The sequence below is a fragment of the Micropterus dolomieu genome, linkage group LG13 (genome assembly GCF_021292245.1).
Source record: "Micropterus dolomieu isolate WLL.071019.BEF.003 ecotype Adirondacks linkage group LG13, ASM2129224v1, whole genome shotgun sequence".
Classification (NCBI taxonomy): Eukaryota; Metazoa; Chordata; class Actinopteri; order Centrarchiformes; family Centrarchidae; genus Micropterus; species Micropterus dolomieu.
The window spans coordinates 16,520,739-16,538,834 of record NC_060162.1 but is presented as its reverse complement, the minus strand read 5'-3'; the positions used below and the strand labels follow the sequence as shown (position 1 = coordinate 16,538,834).

The window sequence follows — 18,096 nt, the reverse complement described above, 5'->3', positions numbered from 1 at the left end:
AGTTTTCTCAAATGACTTGTGTTGACCTGTGTGAACATCTCTATCTATCTCTATATTGTGTTTTTGAGGGTGTTGTTGGTAGTTTGTACTTTCTTGGAAGCACATTTATGTATCAATACACTGTACAACAAGAACAATAACAACAATAATAACAATAATAATAACAATAATAATAATATAACTTTATTTTTATAGCACTTATCAAATAAAAGTATGAAGTGCTTCATATAATATAAGAAAATCCATTTTACTACTACTAAAGTAAACTAGTGGTAGTAGTATTAGTGTTATATTATGAGTATGCACATTTGTACTTCACTTGTTTATCTCCATTTTCTGCTACTTTGTCCTATTATTTTTACTCCACTAAATGTATTTAAAAGCTATTGTTAGTAGCTACTTTGCAGATTAAGATACAAAACATATGATGACTTATGACTTATGATGCACAAACAGTTTGTACAAACAGTCTAAAAAGTAATTAAAATGAGCGCCACCTCAACCATATACAAAGTTAAAATGCTTATTCTTACACCTTTATGCATCACATATCAGTAATGGTAATAAAGTAACAGAATATTTAATGATGTAATTCTGATAGGAGCCACTCTGCAGCACAATTTTACTTTTGATTCTTTAAGCAGGTCAACACTGTGATGATAATACATTTGTAATTCTACAGTTGTAAGATTAGGAATGCAGAACTTGTGGCCTATTTGAAACGGAGCATTTTTACATAGCCTATTTGGGGATGTTGTTTGGCCTACTTGTGTGATCTGAAAATACTACATCTCAGTAGCGTAGGCTATAGCAGACAGACAAGTTGTGTGAGCGAACTGCAACGATACTGTGGAATTGCCTTGGTCAAACTAAACGTGATTCAGAGGAAAACACAGAGAGGGAAAAAACAAACCAACTACCAGTTTAAAACATTGACTGACACAATGAATATTTACTTGTGTTTGTTACTTGTGTTTGCACATGCAAGACTCAAACAAACGTCTGCAAATAACGTCTTTCACAGATTTGACCCATTGTTCTGTTTTACTTTTAACGATAACGTTATTGCCGCTATTACATAATAGTGGCCGATGTTTCCTTACTGTAATTAGAGTGGTAAACTTCCGTGTCGGAAAGCCGTTAATTTCGGGCCGATTAACTGTCAACACTTTACCAGAAAATGACAAGAGCTCTGTTCCTTGCACTAGGTCATGAAACTATAACTGTTATCACTTTCCTTGAAAATGAAGAGAGCAGCTGCTCCCGGTCATGAAATTAGGGTAACTGTTAACACTTTCCTTGAAATGACAAGCTGGTCCTTGCACTGGGTTATGAGTAGGCTATGGGCTTGGCTACTTGCCAGCTTGAGACCTCCAGAATTTGTAACGGGGGACGGGTTGAAATAGCCTACGGGAAATTGGGAGAATTGTAGCCTATCCGGAGGGGTGAAATGAAAAAGACTAACCAGCTCAACAGCATTTCTCATAACACAGTCATTTGTGTGGGCGTGTTTCTGAGGAGAGGGGGTATCCCAGATTCGAGGAACTCCGCCGTCCCTTATAACTTTGATAATGAAAGCCAACACAGAGAGACGTTTGTTGAGTTGAAGTAAGGAGGAAGCTCCACGATACACCGATCTGTTGCATGACCTGCAGGTAAGACCATTTTATTGACTGATAAGCAAGAGTAGCCTACAGGTTTGCACAACTTTAAAACTTAAGTTGTGTATAATAATTATTATTGTTGACATCATTACAATGAGTTGCCTATTAAGTCCAATACTTTTAGTGATGGTAGAAGTGTTAAATGAGTAGGCCTATTTGATTATCTTTTTACAATATTTTAATATTCATTTCACCATCTATCAGTTTTTTATAGCTCTGTAGCCTGAAGTCCAAAACCGTTATAAGTAAACATGTCTACAACAAGCTTTATTTTTAAATAGCCTAATAACCTAATACTTAACTTAATATCTTTAATTTAGCGAAACAGTTGACAGAGCTTATCATCAATGGCATCACCCACATTCAAAGTGTTCTGTAGAACTGCAGTATAGTCATTTCCATTTAACTGGAAATCGGCACAAAAAATTACTAATGTGCTTATCACTCAACAGTTCACCCAATAAAACATTTCTTTGAGGGCTGACCTCATTTCAAGAAATCAAAACATGTTAAGAAATGCAGGTGTCTTCTTTTCCAAGAAGCCTGATAACACCAGCAGATAAATTAGTTTGCAAGCAGCTGTTTTTTGGGGGTGTATGTCTGTGTTGTTGTGTGTTAACACAGCTCTAATGAGGTAGAGCCAACAATCCCTGAGCTACTTTGGTTCCTTTAACAAGAATAAACCAATAGGGGAGTCATTGGGCGGCAGAGTTGAGTCATGATCAGATAAGCAAAAACAACACATGGCTCACCAACATGTCATGCTGTGATTATTTGTCCCATGTCACTGGCTTTTTGATTGAGTAAAGCACGTAAACTAGATCATACGTTTTGTGGATCTGGAAAAAACAGAATCAGGCCTTCTTCAGAAAAGTGACTCATGTAGCCAAAAACACTGGCCAAAGATTTCAACATATTTAAAACTTCCCTTTGTTTCCTCCTTAGGTCTCAATGGACTGGACTTTTGTTGTGGTTTTACAAGTCATGTTTCAGACATCTTTCTCAGGTATTTGGAAAACAGCAGTGGAGATATCTATGAATAAATAAGAGCACACAGAAATTGTATATACATGAACCCTTTTTATTTCTATTTGACACACAAGCTTACAAGTTCACAACTGCAAAGCAAAACCATGTAGTGAGCATAACCCAATGTTTTGTATTCCTTCATTGGTAAACATTTCAGGGCTGTGGAGCACATTTACATTTATCTTTACAATACTTTGCATTATTTCCCAGCAGTCTTGTTCACTGTGGAGGCAGAGAGAAGCACATATCAGTCAGAGTTTGGAGGAGATGTTGTAATGGGCTGCAGGTTTCAGCCTAAACTGATAAATCCACGTGACAAACTGGAGGTGACCTGGCACAGGATCAAGCACTCGCCTCGGAAAGTGTACCGGATGGATAACGGGACGGAGGACTTGGCGTTCCAGGATCCGGACTATCGGGGCAGAGTGATGCTTCGCACTGAGGAGCTGAAGGACGGCTGGGCCAAGTTACAGGTTAATACTGGCAGTGAGGTGTTCGGCTTTACATAAAATTTGTAGGACAGGGGATGGGTTATTTTCTGAAAAATTTCCTCTAAGTGATGTGGTCCATTTGTTCCCGCTTGCCATTCATTTTGGGAATTACTGATGTGAGGGTCAAATTACCCAACAGGGAATGGGGTGGTGTATAAACTGCACTGGATTCCTTGCTTATGTAAAAGTATCATATTTATCTGCACATAATTATATGTGTTCACAGTGTTGTATAAGATACTAAAGTATCACTTCCAGGAAGAGACAGAAAACAGCAGAGTTTACTTAAAATAGAAGAATACATGGACCAAGAGATGTAAAAGTTGAGGTGCACGCTCACTTTGCAGATTAACATATTTCTTAGGACTGTGACTAAGGAGAGTTCAGTCAAAGACAGAGTTGTTCAGAAAGTTCAAAGCTTTTTGTCATTTCACTGTAGTCTGTACTGTATTAGACATTTTTACACATCATATTTTATGATTTTAGTTCATAAAATATGACAGTTTATGACATAACATGTAATATGGCCTTGAGACTTTCTTCTTTTGTCACTTTACAGGTCTCCAAGCTCAGGATCAATGACACTGGGACCTATCAGTGTTTTGTGGCGACAGAAGAAGGAGCTGATTATAAAATGATAATACTGTCCGTTAAAGGTTCGTACCGAGTCTGTGAGGGTGTAACTTTTTTGGGGGTTAGACAAAGACTTCAGGGGCTTTGATCTGGGAATGGTCATTTCTGGGCATTTAAGAGTTTCACTCAATGTGAAAATGAAACTAAGAGCACTATTGCTCAATTTGGTAAAGAATGCTTCTGGCTTTATTCAGCTTTCCTCAAGAATTTCCCATCATCAATATTATGCAAGCATAAGATCATATCCTAGTAGTATTATTCTAAACACAAGGAATTATATATTATATTGGTTTTAGATACTATTTCTATCTGATTCTCTCCTAGCACCTTATAAAGCAGTGACTAAACACATTGAGAAGATTGCAGAGGGAGATGAGGTGCTGCTAACCTGCCAGTCTGAGGGATATCCTGAGACTTCGGTTATGTGGCAGGATGGACACCTGCGGAGCATCAACGCCAATACCACTTCTGTATCAACACCTGACCAGCTTTTCAAAGTCACCAGTCAGATACTCGTCCGATCATCAGACAAGAACAACTACACATGTAACTTCACAAATGATGGCCACTCTGCAACATTTCATATTCCAGGTACATTTTTATTTCTGTTCTTTCAAGACAGTACTCAATCTTATAGTATATCAATATTAAACTGGAGAGAAGATGCAAGCAGACAGGAATTTAAAGATGCTGACCATGTAATTGCAACATCCCCAGGTTAAGTCCGGCCTGGGAGCTTTATTGCATTATCAGCTCTCTGCTGCCAAAAAAGAAAGTACACGAATATAAAACAATCAAATAGGAAGCAAGACTACAGATACAGAGCAGTCTGTTATAAAAAACAGCTGGCACTATTCAGTTAGGTGAAGCCTTGATATTATGGAAATATAGCGTCATCACTTGCATACTTATCACAGATAGCTGCTGTTTCCTGTTATGTTCATGTTTTCTTTTTGATAGAGATGTCTTCTCTATGCCCACAGTTTTTGTTCCAGCATTACAAGCTTTGAACCCGCTTTTCAGTCAAGCTGTAGGTGTTGTTTGGGTTGGAGCTTTCGGTAGTGTGTAGGGGTGCTATTAAATCATATTTTGTCATGTGTGGAAATGTGTGGCTTTTTTGAATTGGTGTATGTAGGCTACTCATGTTTCGTCTTATGTATGTGCAAATTATTATTTATTTGTATTTATTAGTTATTTGCTGTTTTAGACACAGTATGTTTGGACTTGATGAGCTTAACTCAGGCCATGAATATTCAAACATTAAAATTTTTGTATTCTTGCAATGAAGAATGTACAGTTGTAAAGTTATATTTGAATGCCAGATAAAGAAAAATGTAAATACTGTAAAAACAACACTGACAACAAGAAGAAAATTAGGTCAAGGATTAGGCTGTTTGCACTGCTAATGAAAACTATCCCACAAGCATGAGTCATTTTAAAACCTGCATGGATTTAGTTCTTGACCAGCAAGGGGAAGTTTTCAATGGTCTTTGGTATGTTTGGTTATTTCCACAGTGGCCAAACATAATAAAAGCATGGCTGGCAGTGGGACAGAATTACAAATGGGATACTGTAGGTTTTGTGGTACCTATTAACACTAATCCTTCTTCATTCTTTTCATAGATGAAATACCCAATCCTCCTGTAAAAAATGATGCTCTCATCGTTGTATTGAGCATAGGAGTAATAATGGTTGTCATTACTGTTGCAGTGCTCATATATCGACGACGAAAAGGTAACAAATCACTCAATTCTTCATGTGTACAGTACATTTACAGCCTCCCATCAGATTCAGTACATGTAGTTTACAAAAAACACAGCAATACATAAGATGCAGCTGTAGACTGGTGACAGAATATCCAAACCAGAATACTCTGATGTCCATTAAAATTAACATCAAATGGAAATTTGTTTGTTACTGGCACATGAGACAATACACACCAGGCATAACAATGCATAATAATTCCAGATACAGCTATGGTGAAATATTAGTGACAGAGTGACAAATGGATTGTTCCTGCACTCATATATGAAGCCACAATGCAAAATTGCATTATTGGATTATTAAATATATAAGCTGCTTGGTCAATTAGCTCGAAGGCAGCACCTGAAAAGCAGAGTGTGCAGAGTAGGTGACCACACCTACTCTGCAAAAGCCCCATAAAAATATGCACTGAAATATCTGCAGGAAGTGGAGTGGATTGTATAAGTCCGTCATTGTTTCACACTTGTTTATTTTTAACTGTCACCGCCCATTTGAGAAAATGCCATAAACTACAGCAATGGCTTAAGACAGAATATAGTAAAACTTTTTAATAGAACTAACTGAACTTTTTTGTCCAAGCCGACAAACCACTTGCGGTAGTGCTGAATTCATTAGTCAGCATCCAGACCGAATCCCTCCTGTGTCAAAGCCATAGCAGAATTGGTGGGTGTTTGTTTTGTTTTTGTCAAATGGGCAGAATAATACAACTGCGTACTGTCAGTAAACAACTGCGTACTGTCAACCATAAAGAAATTTGATACATGTGATACATGTTGAGTCAAGTCATTTTGCCACTGAAAAGAGGAAGTATTTGTGAAACAGTATATCATTTAGACAACTGATTTGGCACCGTAATGTATGCCATTTTGCTTCGAGGGACTTTTGTCAGCATGTGACTTGCTATGCGTGTTTTCATGTGAGCATGACTTAGCGTTTTAGACCTCACACACCACAACGTTCGGAAACACCCAGATTGGTCTTGGTTTGTGTGACTGGGGAATTTGAGGCTATTTGTAAATGCATGGGTGGTTACTCAGTATCGGACATGTTTGTTATATGTATAATCCCCCAAACAAAACGCCTGAATCATTTCAATAGTAGACTTGTAACACATATGAATGTGTGAACATGATAAAACTTCAGTTACGGGTCCGGAAACACTACGGATGACCTTTTTTTAACTGGCATCAGGTTGCAATGTCAAAAACGTTTTCACACACCATAAAGTGTTTCTGAAACGTGGGTAAATTCTTGACTTGTACTCCCTTTATTAATGTTTCAGTCCCCAGCACTTCATCAGGCAAAGTTTATCTGAACTTGATGAAGGTCTGAGGACTGACATGTTGCTAATAAAGTGAGTATATAAGTGATGGATAGTAAGCTGGTGTCAGCAAAGTGTGAACCTTAGAAGGAGCAAATTGTACTGAATGTAACTAAAGAAAATAAAATTTAATAAATAAAATTAATTTAAAGCCAAAACAGTATAATACCAATAATAATAACTCAAATACGATATCACTATTCTGTCAAACATGTAGAAAGCTTTTAAAACAAAGAATGTTCTGTCCTATTTAAATATAATTTGATTGAGCTGCATGGATTAAACTCTTTTTATTACAGCACAAACCAAATTTCATTCCTTCCATCTCTCAATACATAAATACACACACACACACACACACACACACACACACACACACACATACACACACACACACACGCTGTACCAACACACTGTAAATTAATAACAAGGTTTTATTCCATAGGGTTCAGCAATTCCAGTACCAGGAATCTTTTGGTTGACGGTCGAGACAGGTCTGTTTCTCCTGCTGCCTGTGAGTCTGAACAGAACTATGCAATTCACTGCTCGCGCACACACACACACACACACACACACACACACACACACACACACACACACACACACACACAGAAGCTCTGGATGTGTTACACCCATTAAGAAGAACATGTTACAGGTTACCTGGTAATCATAACAACAGCCAAAACCTATTGGCTGTGGTAAAACTTATTGGAAAGGAACGCAAAAGTTTTTCCAAAGTACTAGTGACCTTTTAGGGGGCTCTTTATATTTTGTTGCAAAGCACTTCGAAGCACTGTAGTCAAATTGCTGATGGTGCATTTGTAAGACATTATGAGCTATATAAAAGACACCCACAGTTTCTGTCACTCTCCATGAAGAAGGTTGAGATCATAGCTATAAGGGAAACCTGAAACTCTGATCATAATTTCCTCCTCCACCGTGATGATTCATTCTACTATCATCATCCTCCATTCAGTTTCCAGGCTTTGTCGCCTCTTTCTCACTAAGTTGATTGGTTGTTGTGCTGTGAATATCATGCTCAGTTACGTGTACTTTTTCCACTAAATGAGCAATGCAACATGCAGCAATTTACTGGTTGTTAAAACTGGTTGTTGAATGAGCCTCTGAAATCTAAAAGCCCTAATGCCTAACTAAGGCTGATGCTCACGGTCTAAAGCTCAAATCACTGCTTGACCTCTTACCGGTTACACTAAAGCTTTAGATCACAGCCAGCAATGAACAGCGTAATTACTCCAGAGTTCAGATTTATACTTACTGTGTGGCTGCACAGTACTACCAAAACATATAGGTACTGGGGATCAAGATGTGAAGGTATGGAATCAAGGTGTAAGAAGTCGGACTACCAAGAACTTGGACTAAAGTTATTTTTAAGGTATTCTCTTATTACAGGGTATGTATGACCTACTGAGCAATAATCTCGATGTTTGGGAAGAATTTATACTGTAGTTTAACTAGGCCTGACTATAAAACAGCAAAAATCTGGAGTTTTGAGGGAAGAAGATGGGATGATGACTTCTGCATCATTTATTAAAAATGATCTGATTTCATTTCCAAATTACCTTATTACCAACAAACAGACAAATAAACTTTGGAAAGGGGACAGTGTATTGTCATGGATTCTTTTGGCCTCTGTCTAAGCATTCATCCATCTCACCAGCAAGCTTCATTACTGGACACTTGTTTAGGGCCTCGTGGTTCCACCTGCCTTCGGCGGACAGAAATGAACCACCCTAGATGTCACTTGTGTTTCGGTGTAACACCATGTTGACAATTTTTGAAGTCGCTAAAAGTCGTCTCCTTGGCAATTGTGTTCGACCAGCAGTACAGCTTTCATCTTGGTGCACAGCCTCCTTTCATCCCCGAAAAAATATATATAAATATAGCAAGATAAAACACAAGGCAAGTAAAAACGGAAAATCCTCATATTGTTCTCTGTAGTTACAGAGTAAGTTAGATATAAATACTGTAGTAGTTCCCCCCTTGTTACATTTAGTTACAAGGTAATCTAGGGCCTGGTAAGTGGCAGAACTGGGACTTCTGCATGAATAATCCCCTAACCCTAATTTAGGCACAAGGATAGAGCTATCTATCCTTGTGCCTAAGTCATATGGCCACATTAATCACCAAACTAATTCCTGGATCAGTAGACCTGAGCACAAAAGGATGAAGGTTACCTGCGAACACTAAGGGTGTAAACCCTTTTTGAACACAAGGGTTATGTACTCCAAAATTATAAAGGAACAAAGTAGTTTGACTGTTGGTAATAAGGTCATTTTCAAATAAAATCAGATGTATTAAGTGATGCAGAAGTTATCACTCCATCTTCCCTGAAAGGTCCAGACGTTTGCTTAGTATTATGGTCATTCTGTAAATTGTAGTAGTAATACAATAGGTATCCAGTTGTTAAAAAATAACTACAGTACTACATTTAGCTGACGCTTTTATCCAAAGCGACTTACAATTGCTATTTATGTCAGAGGTCACACGCCTCTGGAGTAACTAGGGGTTAAGTGTCTTGCTCAGGGACCACAATGGCCACAGTGGGGGACTGAACCCAGGTCTCTCACACCAAAGGCATGTGTCTTATCCATTGCGCCATCACCACCCACCCTATTATAGCCTGAATTGGTACCCAATTATTCCATAACTTCGCACCTTGTTCCCCAGTACCCACATAACGTATACTGCATGTATTTGTACACAGTGTGGGAGTAATTACACTGTACGTTGTGGACTGTGTTACCAAGGTTACGAATAAACACCACCTACAGCAGGGGTATTCAATTAGATTTCAAAGAGGTCTAGTTAGAGAAAATTTCCTGAAGCAATTAAAGGTCCGGAACATCAAAACGACGAACTTGCGTTATCATTCAGTACTATAACCTATAGTTGTATCAACACATGTTTTTAGTCAACAACGGACTGTCAAATCAAATATTTCAGTCAGTTTTCACATCAAACTGGAGGGATAATAAATAATAACTATTCAAATAATAAATTCTAAATTTAAGTAAACTAAAGTGCCTAATTTTTAGAAAAAATGTAATAAAAAGTGTAGCTTGAAGTGATGAAGTGTAGTCTTAACCAATTTTATAATAACACAAATGATCAGCTGTAATGCCTCCTCTTCTCTTTCATTTCCTCTTACAGAGCTACCACTTTCCTACTTTCTGTTGTTCAGTGAGAAACGTGAGCTCCAGCTAGCATATTGGAGATCTATGAGATATTCTGGTTTTGAACTGCCCGTGGGAGGAATGTACATGTAAAAATCTGTACATTCTTGATTAAAAGTCATGTGAAATCTCTTTTATCTTTCGTCTCCTCAATTCGGGTGTGTTTCCAAAACGTCTCTGGTGAATCTCGCGGACTCGACTCACAAGCATCGGTATGCACAGATTTGATTGGCTGAGCAGCGTCACATGAGACGATTGGAGCACATGCGATTGGTCTGTGAGTTTTCTGGTCCTCTAAACCAGTACAGTAAATGCTAGAAAAGCTGCGCGGGTTAAAATAGAAACGCTCCGTCACGAGGTAGTAGTCTCAATAATAAATGGGCTGTAGGTCGGCGGTCCGGAGAGGACGGCGGCTGGGTCCGGATCCGGACCGCGGTCTGCCTATTAGTGACCTCTGATTTAGAACAAAGACATCGGTTTGGAAGATTACTTTTTAGTCCAGTACAATGTAATCAGTAATGTAATCCAAGTACCACAATATAAAAATAATGTAACCTGTTTACTTTTAGCGGAGGTGGAAAGTAACAAATTACATTTACTCACATTACTGTAATTGAGTTTGTAGTTTTTTTATGTACTTAAGTCTTTTTTATAATCTGTAATTGTACTTTTAGTATTTTGTCTTAAGTATTGTACTTCGTTACCTTTTAAATCACAGTCCTTACTGAGAAAAAACAATTCACGTTTGCGGGTGGCTCAAAGACAAGACTGACTGTGACTCAGCTTGCTGCGGAGAGTCCCCAGCTGCAGAAGCACCGGGGCCCACCTGTGGCGCTGAACCCAACGGCCGGCGCAGCGCAAATCGCTTCATATCTGAAAGGGCCATCTCATATAGGGCGCAAAATGTACATACTGCTCCGCCAGAGGTTTTTCACTCAGCGCGAATGAACTCCGGCCAGCTGATGCAACACCGGCGATTTTAACTTCGCGCATTGAGTCCAGACAGTAACGTAATTGTTAGGCAACAGTTTTGCAATATAAACATCATAAAACGACAGCCTTTTTTTCATCAATGTAACTTTAACTTAAGTCCATTATTTTAGTACTCTTTCCACCTCTGACTTTTAGTTACTTTTGGATTACTTCATTGCCAATTACACAAATAAAAACAACTTGAGCTCACATCTGACAGTGGACGTCTCACCACTGAAGATCTGAGTCCAGTTGGGTTGAAGAGTCACAACGGCCGTGTTGGGAACTGTTAACACAAAAAATACCCAGTTAGGATACAAATAAAAATGTACAATTAAAAAAAACTGTCAACTGGCAACAATTTGACAATTGTATGAAAGTTAAACAAACATGACTTAATAGCCATGAAAACAAAAACAGTTCATAAACAAAATAAACTAGACTCCATGGCTTCGAAAAGTGTTTTGGTTCAATTCTTGTTTAAATGTAGCAAACCTACACTTTGTTAATAAAATCATGAATAGTAATACTTTTTAATAATTTTAATATAATGAGCACTCATTCAAGGGGCACCACCTAAAATTGCTGTCCGCCCAAGGTTTTATTAATCCTTGGGTACAGCTTAATAATTACAACAATTAGTTAGTAGTCATCAGTTAGTTATTAATTGTTCAATCAGTTTTCATCAGTTAGTTTAATCCAGTGTTTCTCAACGGGGCGGTTGCGCAATATTTTGGAAGGGGTGATGCTGAGCTGCTTTTTTGACTTCTATACTTTGCAAATACAATAGTCTATGTGACCCATACCAACTGTAAAATTGAACACATGATGGTACTTTAGACTGCTGTGGCGCAGGCAGCATAGCCGCGGCAGCGTATATGTATGTTGGAGAGAGAGGCACATAAAGAGAACTCTTCAATATAATATGTTAATACGGAAAACTATTGTATATATATATAATTATTTTAGGAACTTTAAAATAAGAAATTAGGTATTTACTGTATCTAATATTATCTGTTGTTAAATTGTGCACAGTGAAGACACACAAGTGTGCCATTATAGACCTGAGCATAATGTTTGTGTGTGTGTGTGTGTATGTGTGCTTCGTAATTAAAAAGGAAACTGCGACATCTGGTTCACATCATGCGTTTAGATCATTAAAATAGGGCCGTTTGTCTTTTTAAATAACCCATCTGTTAATAATTTGCTGTATAAATTACATTTAAAACTAAAATATTTGATAATTTTGAGTTGCTTTTAAATTGTACTAGACATTATAAATCTTAGTGGAAGAGGTTAATTTAAATTTGTGATAAACAATTTTCATTCATGTTATCCATACATGTGATGCAGAGAAGACGTATTGAGTACTATAGTATGAACAGTCTGTTGGTAATGGCATACTTATTAATTGTTAATTTAGTTTGCAATATGATATACATACCGATTTAGTATACTGTATGCTGTAGTTAGTAAAGACGTTAAACACACTCCAACATACTTATAACAGAAAATGGCTGGAAGTAAATGAAATGACTCTAATGTTGCTAAATGGTAATGAATTATACAAATATGACCAAAGTTGTGCACAGCAGGTGGAGAATTATCTTGATTGAATAAACACAAAAACAGGAAAGAAAGAAAAATGTTAAATCACCTTGAGCGTGTCCACAGCAGAGGAGTGTATTCAGCACTATAATGAAGATCGATAGTATCATCAGACATTATCAAAATGGCACAAATATCAAATAGTTAATAAATAAAGGCATTTAAAACAGCTGGAGTTTCACCAACAGCAGTTTGCAGCAAGTGGACAAACATCAGATATTATCTGTACCAGTTGCTGATGTACTCACAGAATAATGGCAGCATCAAAGTGTGCTCCATCCTCACATCCAGCACTGAAAGTCTGCCGCTCTGCTACTGAGGAAAAGAGAGACTGAAACTGCAGCTGGAAGACAAAAAGAGAACTGTGAAGAAAATAAGTTACATTTCATATAAATACAGTGTGAGATCAGAGGTTTTCTACAACGTCTTTATCTAAGTTTAGCCCATTTCTTCACTTGGTTTGACCACATCTTTGGATGTTTACACTTCCTGTCTAGCCTCTGCAGATAGCATGCAGAGAAGACATTGCATGATTTCTGCATATTTCAATTAAGAGAGAGAGACTTCATTTGAGTGAATAATAAGGATTTATTTACTTTTGCACAATGAAAATGAAAAATGTGAAAAAGGCAAAAAGGTCTTTGGCAACTCGACCCCATCATGATGACATGTTATCTAAAGGGGGTAAAGAAGCAGATAGGCACCAGACCTGGAACTTTTTGATGACAACAAAAAATACTTATGTATTTATGGTGAACTAGCCCAAAATCTAACCAGTTCTTAACTGGTTCTTAACTGGTTACATTTTACAGTGTATTTTTCCTGCAGGTAATAATCTCAGATTAATGTGCTGACGAAACTCAAACAATACAGACATTCACTGAGATCAAAATAGAACACAATGTAACTCTAAAGAAAGTTGAAACGTGTTGCTGACAAGATTTTATCAGAAAATACACCTGTGTCATCAGTTTACATAACATAGTTATTGCATTCCAGCCTGAAGGGCACAAAAGGACGAACGATGTCATTTTAAAGGCGTATGTTTACCTATAAATAATAAAAATAATATGATGCATTATATCAATAATATAATCAGTGGTGTCTGTGATGCATAAAAGTCTCCATGTTAGGTGAAAGATGGCTGGCTTCTGCTTTGGTCAAAAGTAAATGCACAGGAGGTGATAAACTGAATTGAGAAGGTGCTCTGTTCAGATATTAGCTCTGTTTTCTCTCTTGACTCTAACTTTGAAACATTCAGCAAAAACCTGGGTGCCAAATGTTACTTTTTAACAAACAGACAAACAACAAGCCAAAGCACTGCTTGTAAGTTTAAAATAATTAAAACCCAACTTCCCTTTCACACTTACAGAATGTGTTGCTGGATATATCTTTAGACAGTGTCATCATCCCATTCACACCAGATCTTATCTTCCTACACACAACAACAAATTACTTCATACACACAACAACAAATTACTTCAAAGTATAATCTAGTTATATTTTAAGTTACAGTGCACATCGATAGATAATAAAACAGTGGTGGGGTCTGTTTAAAAAAGTAAGGAAGACGATGGCTAAAATTCTCAAACACTGAGTTTTATTTATTGTCTGCAAAATGTATATATAATACATAATTTGACTGAAAGACTGTGACTTTACAATGCAAGACACAAAGCTAACACAAAACCCCCTGAATCTATAGAGCAATATGCTGATAACTGATTCTCTATTTATTGGCACTTAGAAGTTAGAGAAGCCACAGTCCTGTTGGTTGGCATGAGCTCAACTTAAACTGTCAGTTCCTCTTTATACAATTTCAGATCTGCTGCTGTGATAGCAAAATTTAGACAGAGTTGAGACCACAGCTAATACATTCACACGCTAAGGTTGGAAGAACGTTGAGTTTGCTTTGTGCAGTTTTTGAGGGAATCAAATTTCACCTATTTTCATCTGGTCACCCTGAATGTACTGTTGTTACATTCAGGATGAGAAAAAAGGGAGTTATCCAACCCGTCACAGCACAGATCTGTGAAAATGAAAAGTCAAATTGTTCATCATCTCATCTGTGTCATGATGTCAGAATTCCTCTGCAGTGTTGGATAGAAAATATGGCTAAGGAAGCATTTAACTGACATTGTCCTACCCTAGGCTGTTTTGTAGTGACAGCAGAGCAGGACACCAAACATTACAATTTCAACAAGCAGGCCGGTAAAAACTGTTACAAGAGATTAAGGCCCTGACGCTGCAGGAAGAAACATATAGAGAGCTGAATTTATGATGTCAGGTCTGAACGAACTGCAATTTCTAAGTCAACATTTCCTTCATAGGTTTCTCTGAGAAATTAAGTTAGTTCCTTGGGTTTACTGTCCATATTCTCAGACAAATCACTGCAGCAGCTGCTATTAGAAATGGAAACACAATGATAACAGTGGGACCTGCCCAGGGACTACAGATGGAAATGAGCTGGTAGCTAAACCTGCTACAAAGCTGCTGCTTCTCTTTTGAGATATAAATAAATGCAATAAACAAAAACAAAATTCCCATAAAAAATAAGTAACTTGGTTGTAACATTTTTTCCAATTTGGAGTCTCTGCTGTCCAAAACTGTTTACAACATTCAGTCCTCTCTGTCTTCTGTTTGAGTCTGAGCTCTTTTGTCAAGCCATGACATTTAGTTAGGATGGTCGATGGCCATATAATGCATCCAAGAAGGACTTGGGTTTGTGTCCCATCACAGTGTGGGGACTGGGATACTGGACTCAGAAGCAGACTCAGGTCAATTCCAGGGATAAAAAACAGTTTATTGGAAGGAGTTGGCTATTGAGACGGAGGAGGGAGCGTCGGAGCAGTGCAGAGGGCAGACCAGGGAGAGGAGGCTTACTCGTGAGTATCCAGGTAGGCAGTGACCCTGAGCACAGGGAGGACAAGGTAATCTAGATTCTCACAGAGAAAATATACATGAAACGTCACTATAAACAATAGTTGGCCACAACCCAAATTTAGCTGACGTGTGTTGCTGAACTCTCCAGACTCAGACCATTACAGTGTAATACCCTCCTGTAATCTATGAATGTTGCATGTGGTTCCAGTCATTGACCCCCATTTCAGAACAGTCTAACAAGGAGTCCTTAAACAGCATCATTCTCCACTCAGCTCAGTGAGACACAGTCAGAGGTGATGCGGTGTACTCTATCAGGACTCACTGTGAGAGAAGCTGATGAATGAAAATCTGAGAAAAACATGTAATGAGTCAAACCAAATACAGAGATATTTTGAGTTCTACGTTTCACTGTTGCGGTGATTGCAGTGAGCGGAGGGTCGGCAGGAGAGAAGGGTTTGCTAGATGTGTGTTATGGAGAAGATTACCAAGACTTTTTCAACTTGCTTCACATTGCGATCACTCTCAACAATCTTTACTGGCATCAGAAACTGGAGAAAACACAAGCAGTGCGTGCTGACCAAGATCAGTTCTTGGGCTCCCCGCATGATATCTCTGTAGTTGTTTTGTGAGAGGGCCACATTCAGTCCTGGGCAAAAGACACAAAAGCAATGTTCAAGCTTCCAAAATGTCTTATTTAGTATATAATGTAATGTTTTAGTATGTTTCAGTAACTTACAGTTATTGTTTCAGAAACAGGAACTTTTCAGTAACTTAGTTAAAGTTTTATTAAATTACACTGTACAAAAATAACATTCCTGTTAACTTTAGCTCAAGTTACAGGACATTCTTTGATGCAACACTTCTTTGTAAGGCTTAATGAACAGTAGAAGCTCTAGTGTACGAGACATTCTCAAGATTTTGTATCCCACTATAACTTTAGCTAGATGTCTACATATGTTATTAGTCATGATGTGAAATATACCTACAACGAAATACTTGATCATCTGTGCATTATAAAGGTGGGATACATTTTATGGCAGGTTGAAAATACAGTCTGAAATTATCTCTATCCCACTATAACATTTGCTAGGAAAATAGAAACGTCTCCATATTCACTCCTGTTATTAGTCCTGTTTTGAAGTACAAACAAAATTAAATACTTGAGAACAGGCCATCATCTGTGCATTATGGACGGGGATACATATTTCGTCAGACTGCATGGCCAGGCTGGTAGCACCAGTAAGCTACTGTTATTGCTTTTTTGTGTATGAAAAGTTCTATGCAATGCATTATTAAATTGTTATGATATTAACTTAACCTTGAAGGAGGGAGACTGAGAACAATTTCCTGCAATATCCAAAGGCCATGCAATGGAAACATTGATTACAAGGACAAAATGTTGTCTACAATGTGGCATTCAGTTAAATGTACATTTCAAGTCAAGTAGATGTAACCTTGAGGCGAGCAATGTGTTTAACTGATTACAGTGATGTTGATTTTACAGTATCGATGGCGTAGATATTTGTAGGAGCAGCTTATTGAAAAGGTGACAGTCTGTCTAGATCCAGCTTCCAAACAGTAACATGGATGAGTGATCTACTCTGCTGGTCAGTTATAACATCATCAGACTACCGCAAAATAATTGTTTGCTTTACGAGGGAAACTAAATGCTCGTTTTGTTTAGACATTCTCAATTCAGTCCAATTAACAATACGAAGTTCAATAACATGTTACGTTAACGTTAAAACCATTCTTATAATCCGTTTGCTAGCTTGCAAAATCCTCGTTGATAAAACAATACTAAAACGATAGATATTTAAAACAATCCATATTTTTCATTTACTTTCGTGAAGTCGAAAGTCTGCCTTCATCGTTGAATGATGATGCACAGTCCTGTTAATGTGTGACATGCAGTGCTTAAATTCTTCACATTTGAAACTTTTGAATTGTGAGTCTCTCTCTCTCCCTTCAAGTCGCTTCTTTCTGTGGATCACTACAATTGTTTCTCTGAAATTGCTCATCCCAACACCTCCAATCTCACCTCATTGATTGGAGTCCAGGTTGGCTGACTCCTGACACCAATCAGCTTTTGGAGAAGTCATTGATACAGGGATGCACATTGTTTTTTCACCCTGCACTGTGAATGTTTACCCAGTGTGTTCAATAAAAACATGAAAACATGTAATTGTTTGTGTGGTATTAGCTTAAGTGGTCTGTGGTTGTCTATTGCTGTGATCAGATCAAATATTATCACCAATTTATGCAGAAATCCAAGTAAATAAAGTAAATAGTAACAACATCATTGAAGCAGCAGGTTTGTCCCAAATCCACACTACATATCAATTCTCAGCAAGTTTTGAGCAGTGTGTTTACACTTGAAAAGTGGGCATATAAAGTATACTCAAAACAGTCTGCATGCATACTAAAAAAACCTTTTAGTGTGCTGTTGAAGGAAAATGCAGTGCACAAAGGAAATGGAGGAGCTGCTCTCTGCTGGAAGTCAACCAAATGGTGGATAGTGGTGAAACAGCTCCAGA

General features: G+C 37.8%; 1 protein-coding gene across 3 annotated transcripts in view; it reads left to right on the top strand.

Moving 5' to 3' along the window:
* The first annotated feature begins 1,491 nt into the window (after nucleotides 1-1,491).
* LOC123981842 (butyrophilin subfamily 2 member A2-like) overlaps nucleotides 1,492-18,096 on the top strand; it is a 20,629-nt gene continuing 4,024 nt past the window's right edge. The window contains exons 1-7 of one of the 3 annotated variants that reach the window (XM_046067044.1): nucleotides 1,492-1,655; nucleotides 2,610-2,670; nucleotides 2,907-3,166; nucleotides 3,744-3,840; nucleotides 4,142-4,408; nucleotides 5,441-5,551; nucleotides 7,348-7,416. In XM_046067044.1, the coding sequence (XP_045923000.1) occupies nucleotides 2,616-2,670; nucleotides 2,907-3,166; nucleotides 3,744-3,840; nucleotides 4,142-4,408; nucleotides 5,441-5,551; nucleotides 7,348-7,416 (859 nt within the window). In that variant the 5' untranslated portion in view covers nucleotides 1,492-1,655; nucleotides 2,610-2,615. Of the gene's footprint in view, nucleotides 1,656-2,609; nucleotides 2,671-2,903; nucleotides 3,167-3,743; nucleotides 3,841-4,141; nucleotides 4,409-5,440; nucleotides 5,552-7,347; nucleotides 7,417-18,096 lie in introns of all 3 variants that reach the window. The other 2 variants (XM_046067045.1, XM_046067043.1) reach the window with 2 other exon arrangements.